This window comes from Anneissia japonica, unplaced genomic scaffold (genome assembly GCF_011630105.1).
Source record: "Anneissia japonica isolate Jap-2015-1 unplaced genomic scaffold, ASM1163010v1 scaffold288105_len30852_cov201, whole genome shotgun sequence".
Classification (NCBI taxonomy): Eukaryota; Metazoa; Echinodermata; class Crinoidea; order Comatulida; family Comatulidae; genus Anneissia; species Anneissia japonica.
In genome coordinates, this window is record NW_022747740.1 from 3,048 (window position 1) to 16,750 (window position 13,703).

The following is a 13,703-nucleotide window of genomic DNA, read 5'->3' on the forward strand; positions in this document are numbered from 1 at the left end:
AATAAGAATTATAATAGAATTTGTGTTATAACCTCAATATCCTGTCTCTTATACACATCTAGATGTGTATAAGAGACAGCGCTTATGTGAGTGTAAGTATCAAAATCTCAGAAATTTCATGCAATGCAAAAGACTTAAAACAATTTTAGGAAAACAAATTAACTATAACATTAAGCTGATATCATGTCGCTCAATTATTTTGATGTCTGACCAGCACCAGTGGCGTATCTAGGAATATTTGACATGTGGTATTTGGGAGGGGTGATGTTGTGGAGGGAGTTCGATGATTATGTAAGGGGTACTAACTGGTCAAATAAGAAGGTATGAAGTGCTTTCAACCACTTTAGTGTAACTGTTTTTACTCAGCCAATTTTCCATTAGGCGGGTGCGCCTGCTTTATTTGTCTATACATATGCCCTCCACGCCCTCTCAAATACTGTTCCACCATCTGACACTTTTTTTCGTAGTCTTAATATGCCTACAAGGCCTACTGTAAGAAGCGTAAATTTTCCTAAAAGAAACGTTGCCAGAAACAACCGATTAAAGACGTACACTTTATATATATGTTTATATATATGGTCAAGTGGTTATGACGTTCGACATGTATGCGAAAGGTCCAAGGTGTTATTAAAGAATTATTATAATTATTTTTAGATAAAATCAGCAATGTTACACTACATTTTAGTATTTAAGATCAACCACTACAAAAACCTAAAACAAATTAATAGGAACAAAATCTGTCTCTTATACACATCTAGATGTGTATAAGAGACAGGACCAACATTATCCAAGTACTAGAGGGACAGATACTTCCACATGGCGACGTCTTTGTTGTAAAGATGCTTAAGCCAAGCTATTTTTAATGATTTAACCTGTGACCTGAAGTCATGCGCTTTTACACCACTAAAACTGTATTCACCAATTAGTACCAGTTACTATCATTACATATAGTTAACATTAGAGCAAATACTATTTTAAACATGGCCTACATTGCAATACTACCATCTATAATATTATCTGTATTTCCGTTCAACTTATACACCAGTGTAAATATACAACGATTACAATAACAATATAAGCATTGAAAAAAACCAATGATTTCTATATATACAAGATCATGAATTCTATACGTTAATTGGTAATGATTGTATTGATATTGAAGCCTTGTTGATGCAACAAGTGAAACTTCCAGGTATTATACGTTGCTATGGTTTTACCTATAGAGTTGATTATTTGTTTGTTGGAATGTTTATAAATTTGTAATAGTTTAAATAACCATCATGTTTCTTCCACATATAACATAAAAAGTGACATAGCACTGATTTCACTAGTTCTTTTAAAAAGGGGACAACGCAATTAAAGTTGTTTGCATAGATTATCAGAGAGATTAAATTAGCTTATTTTACCTTGAATTACACAGGGCATGGATATTGAAAAGTACAATAATATAATGGCTGTAACATTAACCGTAATATAAATTCTTATAGCTTCTGAGAGTATAGACTCGATTTGATCTATATATCATATAATGTAACAATCATCATAAAATTAATTATTTGGACTTACACTTTTATAGCAGTAAAGTTCGTCAGGGCATGTTGGTTTCCAAAAACCCCAACTAAGAAATATATGTCTTCTCTAGAAATAATTAACCATTAACCATTTCGGAAGTTAATAGACGAAAGTAACCGAACATTATACATTTTTTGTGCTGCATAATGTATAATAAGAATGATTCAAATCATCAACATTAACTTCAATTATTGGTAAATAAGAATTATAATAGAATTTGTGTTATAACCTCAATATCTAAATAAATAAATATAGAAAAACATTACCATTAACTAAGATCTATACTAGAAGACGAATTGTCTGTAAGACTATAAACAAAACAATGACATTTAAACAAAATCAAATTAGAAGAAATTTATGTATACAAACAATATGCATGTATGTGCTTATAGACTAAACCTTCACGCATGATACAAACAAATGGTAACTAAAGGGCAATGGATTTTAACAATCTATTGGGGATAGCAAATACTGCCCTCCTTATGAAATGCTTTGCTCCCTTCCAAAAATTTCTTTTACTTTTATATTCTTCCATGATGTATTCAATTGCTTTTCGTAACTCTTCGCGGTTTGTCGTAAATGACGGGAACCCTACTTCTGCATTTTCAAAATACTTGATCGTTGCATCTCTTTTTGCGCGCATATGCAGATCCTCAAATCCAATATTTAAATAATCCTGAAAAAGGCAAAAATAGTATATCGGTTTACACCAAAAATAATCAATTATTTTTATCTTATAGTTTTAACTTTAAGGATATTATACTTTTTAAGAACATAATTAGACCTTTGCAGAGTCATATGTGAAATATTATGCAATAGGTAACGCAATAATGCCCCCAAAAAAGTTGTGTTGCCCTCCGCGACCGACCGAAATTTTCCAAAAAATCGAGTCAGCAATTATTTTTTTTTTTTTTGAAATTTTGTTTAAGTACAAATTCGAGAAATACTACTGCCAAAATTAACATTTAGAATATAAATTCTATCCGAGACATATATGCACGCAACATCGGATCTATCGCCCTGAGCTGTCATGTCACGACCAGATCTAGGCCTAGCCTATTCTTTACTACTGTACAACTAGTGGTTGCTTGAATCAAAAATAGTAGGCATATTCATTACCTTACGGTATACAGACAATAGATAAAGCAGTGTCTAGGTCTTGCCATCGCTTTAAAGCCAGTACATAGCTAGACTTAGGCTCCGTTTACGGTTTTAGGCCAAGCATGTTACGAGCCCTTAGGCCTAGGGTCTTCATAACGGGGACTGCATATCCTATTTCAGGTATTATTAGAAAAAAAAAATCCGACCGATAGACTGACTGATGATCTAAATTTTTTTTCCCCCATTTAAGGGCAACACAACATATTTTTGGCATAATATTAACAACAATGACTGCGAAAAAATCATACTATTAACAATTAAAAGGGTTTTAAATAAAATCAATGATGTGCTATACATATACAAGCAAAATATTGTCTACTATTGCAACCAAAGTTACATGTTGTTTGTTTCCATACAGTGTTTTCTTTGATAAAAATCGAATAAAACTCACCTTTTCCAATTTATTTCTGTATACCACTAATGCAAAATCAAACGCTGCATTGTTTTTGCTTTCAGCGTTTTCCTTTAATTGAAAGACAAAAAGCCAACTGAATTAATACGTTTCAAAACTGACCAGAAAGCATGCTAATATTTTTGTTTAGAGGATTCATAATAATAATAATAAAATAATAATAATAATAAGATCACTCAGTAGAGAGCATATCTCCACCCACCGCCAATCTCTTTCTATAAAAAAAATTCCTGAAAAATATGTACTTTCCAACCACCAACCACAGTCTACTTAAAAAAAATTACACTAACACGAAATTTTGCATTTATATGAGTTGTTTAGTTTTGAGATATCTGATCTGCGACTTTTTCCTTTGAATGGTCTGTACTCGACACCAAAATATAATCACTTCACATTTCGAACGCCTTTTATTGTGTTAGTTGTACGTCTGCCAATTCCTGACATGTTCTGGCTTAATTTACTGGTAAGTTTTACTCTTATAGCTGAAAAAACGAAATACATTTAATGTATATTGGTGTTGAAATGGAAATATTTTTTAAATAAGTGTATGGGGATTTCGTTTTTAGCGTCATATGTTTAAATGTAAAGGTGAATTAAAAATATTCCCAATAAGCTCCGAAAAAAGTTAAGTTTGTACATATAAAACGCAGTACACCTTTACTGTAATTGCACTACTATAAATATTCACCATATAGCTATTGTTTCTGCCTGCGATAATACGGTAAACTTATTTTTAAATGGTCCTCATATCTACACCCTACTTTGAATTGTGACCAAAATTGACACACTTCTTTTTCAAAGCATGACAAGCTATTCTGCCAATTTTCATTTATATCCATTGATCCATTTCGAGATATTTAGGTCTGAGAGCCGAATTTGGATCGTCACCTACACTTTATAATTTCTTCCTTGTACCTTGGTTATGCTTTCACGAAAGTTTTATTCATATCAGTTGAATAGTTTCTGAAATATCTGGTCTGGGACGTTTTTATTTAAATGGTCCTCATATCCACACCCTATTCCGGATGGTCACCAAAATTTAAGCATGTTTTTGAAATATCTTGTCAAGGACGTTTTTTTTTCTTCTAAAATCCATTTAAATGGTCCTCACATTCACACCCTACTCCGAACAGTCACGAAAATGTAATAGTTTCTTTATTGGGTTATACCTAACACGTTCTGTAATTAAAAGAATAATAATAATAATAATTATAATAACTAAAATGCACTCTGACAGTGCAGACCTCCGCCAACATCATAATTCTCATCTATATAAATTTCCCACACATACTGTCCGCAGAAAATACAATCAGTGCAGTGCTGATGCCTAAATGAATTTACTGGTAATAAGATGTTATATTTAGTACAGACAATAAAAAAGATAATGAAAAAAAAAAATGAAAAACCAAAATTAAAAAAAAAATGTCTTGGGATCCGAACCCGCTATTCATAGTGTGGAAAAAACTTTCCTACCCATTCATCGACCAAACTGTTTTCGCTTGTAAAATGAATGCCTGGTATGTACGTTTTGTTACACTTCTTCGGAAAAACCCCGTAAGCATACAAACACACGTCCATAAGGTAGACAGATACAATAGTTTTTCGTTCATTGTGCCTCAGAGCTTTGACCCTGACCCTTCATAATTTAGTCACTTCCAGATCTTTGTCATGGAATATTGTGCCGAGTTTCTTATGAAATCTGTAGACTGTAGGCTGTTATATAAATGAAATTGTTTTTTTGTCGATAGTGACCTTAACCTTTAACCTGGACCCTTTCAAATTTAATCATCTTTAAAATGTTGGTCATGGAAAATTATGACTAAGTTTTACGAATTCTGATAAATATTGTTGGATCTATGCTGTTATATAAAAATGAAGGTTTCCGTTGATTGTGGCCTTGACCTTTGACGCTGACACTTCGAAATTTAGTCACTTTTCGATATTTTGCCATGAATGACAGGTATATTGCATTTCTGATTAAAATTGTTGGCTGTAGGCTGTTATATAAAAAGTATTTTTTTGTCGATTGAGACCTTGAACTTTAACCCTGACCCATCAAAATTTTATGTCCTTCAGATCTTTGGTCAAGGAACATTGTGTCCAAGTTTGAAGAGTTTCCGATAAAAACTGTGGACTACAGGCTGTTCACACACACACACACACACGCACACACCCACACACACACACACACACACACAGAGATGTGTGGTGTATTTTTCATTTTTTTCTTTTCCCGTTTTGTTTTCGTTTTTTTGTCCTATGTGTGTTTCAGTTTCATGCATAAATTACCATGACATATGACACCCAACAACAGATGGCGCCCACCCTACGACCAGAATGAACCAGCTCAGGACAAACACTACACAACAACACTGCTTATACTGAAGAGATCCGGGAGACGGATGAAATATTTATGGTGAGTACATTAAACATAGTACATTATATTATTATTCCATTAAGGGCCGAAGTTGTTTACACAAGATATTTCAATAACCGTAAAATGAAACAAAAGATAAGGAAAAAAATAGACATCATGGGATTCGAACCCGGGGTCTGTAGTTTGGAAAACACTCTTCTAGTCACCACACCAAACTGTTTTCACATGAATCGCTGTAAAATGAATGCTACTTTGTTACACTTCTTTTGCAAACTACGTAAGCACACACACACACACACACACACACACATGTCTATACGGCAAACAGTTAAAATAAATGATTTTTCGTTCATTGTGCCCTTGAGCTTCGACCCTAGTCCTTCAAAATTCCACTTCCAGATCCTAATGGAATATTGTGGCTGAGTTTCTGATGAAAACTGTGCACTATAGTCTGTAATATATTAAAAAATTATTTTGTCGATTGTGACCTTGACCTTTGACCCAACAAAGTTTAATCACCTCCAATTTTATCGTCTTTAGATTGTTAGTTATTGAACATTGTGACCAAGTTTGAGGAATTTTTTTATAAAAAAAACTGTTGGTTGTATGCTGTTATATACAAATTAATTATTTTTCATTTTATATTTCGTATTTATTATTTGTATTTGCTATTATTATTGTCATTATTATCAATTAATTGTGTATTTACATTTCTCTGTTCATTTAATTTGTTGCATTCCATTCTCTTCAACTTCATTTCTTCTTCAAAATTTCGTGCCTCCTTTTCTGTCATTTCATCTGCGTTTCTGCTGTATTCCTCTAATGCTTTTTGTCTTGCTTTCATGTGGTTTTTCATAAGATCCTCCGGTTTCTGGTACTCTTCATATATCTACCAAACAGTGTTTACATGAACATATTAGAATTTGTTTGCACATTTTATCTGACGTTAAAGAAAACCACATGTCTCTCTCACCATCCATATATACTGTCTCTTATACACATCTACATACTGTCCGCAGAAAATACAATCAGTGCAGTGCTGATGCCTAAATGAATTTACTGGTAATAAGATGTTATATTTAGTACAGACAATAAAAAAGATAATGAAAAATATATGTAATATATGTGTAATATATATAATATATAATATATATAATATATATATATATATATCTTCATTCATTGAATAATATTATTATATTATATAACATAATATGTTATATAATATAATAATATATATATATTACATTATATATAAAAAGAAAAAGTATATATAATAACAGTATTCTAATAAGTAGGAGATTTTATAATCCTATCCTATCAAGCACAATACGAAACGTCTCTGGTGAGATTCGAACCTGCAAATTCTCACTATCGAGGCTTGGGTCAAACCTATTATACCACGGAGACCTAAGGTATACAGTAATTGCAGATCTAACCCCAAGCACTTCCTATAATACAACTGACTTAAACGCTATATAGTGGAGCTATAGATAAGCTTATAGGTCGCAGCTTGGAAATCATAGTACTGTACATAATATTTATTCAAATTAGGAATGCTCCGTAGCACCGGAAGCACAATAAAGACAATATAAATAATAATACAGTGCGCAAATGGGAACTCGATACATATTCACACGCATTCCCATGCGAATAAAAAATTCAAAATGTTCTCGATATCTTCTGAGTTGGCTTTGTCTCCTTTACATCCTTTCCGATCCACTGGGGCTCATAGGGCTGGAGCTTATTCCAATTTTCTGTAGAGTGAAGCGGATGAGAGTTGTTCCTCCCCCCTCCCTCTGGGCGGGACACTAGTCCATCGCAGGTTAGTCCCCAGCAGTTTGCTGGTACCCATTGACACAGTTGGGTGGACTGAAGCAATGTAGCTAAAGTGCCTTGCCCAAGGACACAGCGGAGACTCGAAACTCCGACCTTACAATTTAAACCCCAAACGTCTGTTTTTGTCAACAGAAGATTATCACATAATTTATTCTATGTATACAGTATACAACATTTATTTCTGTCTCATGGTCTTCTTTCTTGTAATATATTTTGTTTGTTAAGATTTTTTAGTGACAGTTAGCAGCAGTTTCCTTGTTTGTCACTTTCAATTAGAGATTATCACAATATCAGCTGGTTACGTTGCCTAATTTTACAAGGCAATAACGTATCAGAAAATATGACTTTGGTTCAAAACTATTATAATACATATACCTAGAATACATTACCTGGTCCATCAAATATCGGTACGTCTTAGATGCTAACCTATATGCTTCATTCTGTAATAATAATAAAATAAAATTAATAACACATGTAATATAAGAACTAGAGTTGTTATACACTATTTTCAATTCACTTGTACAATTTAATTCAATAATTTTATTGCTACTTGAGCCATCGAAGGTAATCAATCATCCGCGTACAATCAGAAATTTACAATCACAAAATAACAACTATAAAATAACAAAAAGATGGCAATCTTCTTAGTCAAGTACAATAAAGTAAACCTAAATATTAAGAGCTGCCTTAATGTCAGTAGGTGTGTTAGAGGGATCAAGGGCTAGGTCGTAAGCAAGACTAAGAGCATATGACAAGAATGATGAATGAAGACACAATATACATACAATACGGTAATTTGTTCTAAAATTATGTAGTAATGTTTAATAAATAATAGTATATTACCGTGGAGGAAATAAACATACATACACATACGCTATATATATACTGTCTCTTATACACATCTAGATGTGTATAAGAGACAGTATGTACATTTATGTACGTTGTACCCGAGGAAAATTTGCCAATCGTAAAACAAATTTTTTGTAAAATATTAATAGGCAATAATATATAATCCACATGCGACTCCTCTTTCTACTCTTTGCCAAATGTGGGCCTCTTTACTATCTAATAGTAGCAAAGTTGTTGTAGATTTGTAAGGGTACAATGTGTTAATGACTTCATAAACTTGAGTATTTGTAAAAACACGGAGGATTGAAAGTTGGCAAGTTTTTGCTGGCCTATTTTTATCCTCATTTTGGGCCTTGCGGGGACTTAGCAGGGGATGTAATTTCCAAAATGGTTACATGCATGTGAGAGTCCCGGCCACCTCCTAGCAATGCGGAGCATCGTTTTAATGTACATCCCCGGCTAAGTCCCCGCCACACCGCCGTAGTCCTGGGAAAATGCCTCGCTAATAAATGATTGGAGGATAAAACCTACTTGAAGGTTTAGCCTACAGTAGGTCTGAATCGGAGAAGCAACGTGAGAGCTAGGCCAAGGAGATGAGGTTCCTTGATGGAAGCACTACGCGTGCGTATCACTTAGCAGTTTCCATGGAAGTTTGGACTACAATTGACAAGTGCATAATCTGTCTCTTATACACATCTAGATGTGTATAAGAGATAGATTTTTCAGTGGGATTGAGCACTGTTTCACAAAAAATTGAACAGATATGAAATTATATATATATATATATATATATATATATATATTTCATATCTGTAGGCCTAAAAGTCCTTGACTGGGTCCTTCCTCGTCGTAGATCATAAACTATATGCGCTAATGCTATAAGTACGGTATGACGTACAAATTCTTGCAACACGATATTATGTTGAACACATTATTATATAAAATGGAAGTGTCTTAGGAAACTAGCTCAGAGTAGTTCTAAACACAACCCGAATAATTAACTACAAACTTAAACAAAGGGCAGAACAAACCATTAAAAAATAATAAATATAATAAATTTGCCTACGTCATACAAATCACACCGGGACTTCATGCGCTCTAACAAAAAAAAATCTGCTGAAGCAAGGACACACAGAATCCTTTGGAAAATGCTGTAGAAAAAACTACCGGATTATCTCAAATTTGCACCACTTTCAAATAAAATCTTCAATGAAAACATTTTAATAGCATCTTCAGATGCAATGGTGCTACAAATGTCAATTATTCACCATCATCATTATCATCCTCCTCTTCCTCATCATCATCATCATCATAAGTGTCGTCATCATCAAAGCGAGTCGAATGACCGAGAGGCAGCGGCACCACAATCAGCAGCTGGTTGGGATGGATAAGGACTCCAAACCGTAGGCCAAGTGTACACAAATTTGCTCCTGTGTACTTAAAGAACCCAGTACATCATTCGAAAAAAGTAGGGTTATCCCATTGTATTGTAACATTCAGTCCCTGTCATTGTGGGCAAACAAATGTGCTTCTCTAGGCAGCTGATTGGACATGTGGCCCTTAGGGTAGAAGAAATTTGCTGAATGAGTTGGAAGCCACGTATTATTTTCTACCTTTATCTTTTTTACATTTTTCGTCATTTTAAAATTTATGTGTGTTCGCTCACCTTGAAATCACTAATTTTAGATTCAAAAACCGAGTATTTCTCGGGAATATCATCTTCCAATTGTTCGATGCGTCTTGAATAAGATGGGCCAACTTGCTTCCCTTTCTTCTCGAATGTTTCTATAGCTATGCTCTTTTGTTCCTCGAATCCACTCTTTAATGCACTTGTTTCCGTGTATGACAAGCATTTCTATAAAAAAAATGGTTTTATTCTATAATTATTGAGACAATGGACTTTTCTTTTCAATGTGTCAATCAAACTTAAAACTTCAACAATCAGAACGTATTATTCAGTGGAACCAGGAATGCACGCCAACAAATACGCTTACGTTTATTAACGTTATACTGCGAATTGTTTGACAGAAATTTTCGCGCCGCACCTTTAGGCTGCAACAAGCAAGAAGCAGCAGCCATTAGGAAACTATAGGTAGTGGTAGCATATTATGAAAAAAATGACAATTCCAAACTAATTATTGTGCAGGCGCAGTTACCAAAGAACGTCTCCAAAGAGTCCACGTAAAACATGCGCTGGGAATGCTAAAAAAACAGTAAGCATGCGCACTTTTAAATGACGTTATCGATCATGGGTCTCATGAAATCATTGTGCATGTGCAACTATCAAACGTGGCCAGCAAACAAATTAGGGAGTTTTCGATTTGAAAAGGCCCCGTAATCACACACCAATTCGTTGAAGGTCAAGCTTTCTCGCCGTGTTTAATGTATTGAGGGCATAGAAACAGCACTATATATATTATATTTGCTTAAAAAGTGTGTTTTAACACTACATTTATATGTATTTGTAGTTAACATAATTATAAAATATTCTTAGGTTTTAAACTTGCTCAGTAAGTTTTGGAAACAATGTACTGTAATGTATTTGGATAAACACTGAGTAGTATCATGGTATGAAACAAACTCTAAAAAATGATGCAAACCATAGTAATTCCATATTTCAAACTTTATTTGTTAATCTTTCAATAACTTATCATTTTTTTTCACAGAAGCGGTTAAAATGTGTCTTATGTATATTATACATTATGACACATTTTAACAGCTTCTGTGAAAAAAACAATCACTGAATTACAGACATTTTACTTTGTTAATTACCGGTCAATATAATGGTCTATGCAAAAGAATACAGGAAAGATATTACTGTATTTGAAACTGTTTTTATGAGTAATTCCCATACATACCCATGCAGCAACTCTGATTTTCCTGTTTTATTTATATATATATAAATATATATATATTGTTTTAGTTTCCCCCTATGCATACTTCTAAGCTCCTATATATATATATGGCTTATCTAAAACTAATTCTTAAACAGAATACTTGTAAAGGTTGACAAATCTGCTGAAGGATGTGGAATTAGAAGGGAATGGATTGATGGGTAGAAGAAGAAAGGGATTATTTGAGGATATTCATTGGGTGGCTATCTCTCATAAAAGGGAAGAAACAAGGTTGCATTGAATGGAGGAATCTGAACAGCTAATAATTCGCATAAGGACCAGCTTCAATAAGCAGAATATTGGCGATGAAGCATTGTATACTCATTTAGCTTTAAGTACAACATCATTAATATCAACGATGAATAATATTTAAGAACAATAATAATAATAATAATGATAATGATGATTTTTTTTTTCTAATTTGTAGAAGATGTCCTCTGTTGAGTGATGAAAGTCAGTTGGCGATCAGCGGTTTAAGCACCCCTGCTGGACAATTCAGTGTATCACCATACCGGACACAGCTCTACCTTCCACAGATACAATTGAAACATCTGTCATAATATAAAGAATGTAAATTGTTTTGTTAATTCAACAGTAGATATAAACCAAATTTACAAATAAATTCATAACATATTATTTCACTCAATCAATCAATCAATAAATGTATTAGGAATAACACCTTAAGATTGGTAGCACACACACAGTGGTGCATCCAAACTAACAGTTTGACAAACAAAAAGCAAGCATAAAACCAGGCCAATAAAAATCATAAGCTGAGTAAATCAAACAAAAGCAACAAATATAATTTTCAAAAATGATAAAATAAAAGTCAAAAGTACCACCGTGACTCTTACAAAAAGTTGCTTATCAAAATAGATGGTTTAAAGGGTTGTGGAGAGAAATGATAAAAGTAGACTAAATAAATAAACTTTAACCAACAATATATCATTTCTCTTACGGCATTTCTGTACCTTTTTAAAGATTACAATATGTGATAAACCTGTATAAAAATCATAACAGAATTAATAGGCATTTTATAAATGTTACAATTTTGACTTTATAAAATTATATATTATTGTTTATTATAAATAGCTTGTCCAACCATGTCCTAGCCAAATTTCCATATAACCATGGCTACTTGGCATAATCATGACGCATGTAAAATAGAACTAAATTATATATAAATGAATTCACATTTATCCTTCAAAACAGATAATACTAAAACTGCAAAGCTATTGTAATAAAGTGATTATTACCTTTTTGAATTGGCTAGATGTAAAAAGCTACGCAATCGGCATCCTTTTCCTTCCAATCGTTCCTCCTAGTATTGGGTCTAACCTATCTAGGCTTAAAAGAGTATGCCTCCTGGAGCCTAGACTTTGCCTAGGCACAGACAGTAGTGGTAGTAGTGAGAGAGGCATTTTTCTCACCACATTATGTCCCTGAGTCCCTTGATTTCGGGGACCCAGGGATGGAATCGTATCAAGAATCCCTAAAAAGATTGCCTGTGCAAATGACGTGGATTTCATTTCCTTTAATAGTTAAGTTTTTAAAGTTATTGTTAGTGAATTTTCATCGTATTTTATTTTCAAGTATGTTTGATCTGTTGTTCCTGTAGTATGGATGTATTTTTAAACTACTGGTTGACAATTTTTATTGTCACGAAATCTGCTAATCGATTTAGCTACGACGGTGATGCTTTGTTTCGTGATGCGCTTGGTGTCCGGTCAGCGTCCCACGTACATGGGTCTCAGGACGAAAAGCTACTCGGGACTTAACATCCCAGATTGGGTTCCCAGTAGGAAGGAAGTAGCCTCTCGCAGGAGGCGAGGTCGACGTGGAGTATAAAACATCGTCTAAGAAGAAATCAAAATCGACTGCCACTACCAGTCATCACGCTCAGTAATGTAAGGTCAGTATCAAACAAGATTGATGAGATTCGTGGCTGTGCTAAATATCTATCTGAATTTTGTGATGCTAGTATGTTATATCTTACTGAAACAAAACAAAGGGAGTATGTCTTACTCCTGATATGAATCAGGGACGTAGCCAGGATTTTGAAAGGGGGGGAGCCGTTATGCGAATTATGTATGACCCCGGCGTGGTCAATGGGGGGGGGGGCGAATCCCTCTGTGAAGCGCACTCCGAACGTTCTTAGGATTGTTTGAGAGGATAATGTGAAAATTGCAATAGACGCATTATAAATAAGCGCAAACATAATTATATAATAAATCAACAGTTGCAGATCCAAGAATTCGAAAGAGAGGTGAACCAGGGAGGGACTTTCACAGACCGAGGAACCACCTACCTCAGCCCCACCATGGTTGGGGGTGAGGTAAGAAAATTTATGATTAGGGCATCTCTAGATGGCCGGAAATTACACTCTCGCACTTCAATTTGAATATATTTTTCTTTTTTTTCCTTAAAAAAATGAAGGGGGGGGGGGCTTGAATCCACCTCTGCTCAAACATTCTTTATCCAGAATAGTCATAATCACGAAAAATTACATGAAAAACAAGATTACATTCTAAAAACAAACAGCAGTCACTAAGACATACGTCAGGAGCCGACGACTCGATGGAGTTTAATGTCATACCCA

The 13,703-nt window shown here is 34.0% G+C and overlaps 1 protein-coding gene across 1 annotated transcript in view; it reads right to left on the reverse strand.

The window, feature by feature from the left end:
* Window positions 1–946: 946 nt before the first annotated feature.
* LOC117120563 overlaps window positions 947–13,703 on the reverse strand; it is a 27,190-nt gene continuing 14,433 nt past the window's right edge. The window contains exons 7-11 of the mRNA XM_033265587.1: window positions 9,877–10,065; window positions 7,751–7,801; window positions 6,232–6,411; window positions 3,125–3,196; window positions 947–2,248 (exon numbers count right to left, since the gene is read on the reverse strand). Of these exons, the coding sequence (XP_033121478.1) occupies window positions 2,000–2,248; window positions 3,125–3,196; window positions 6,232–6,411; window positions 7,751–7,801; window positions 9,877–10,065 (741 nt within the window). The 3' untranslated portion in view covers window positions 947–1,999. The remainder of the gene's footprint in view (window positions 2,249–3,124; window positions 3,197–6,231; window positions 6,412–7,750; window positions 7,802–9,876; window positions 10,066–13,703) is intronic.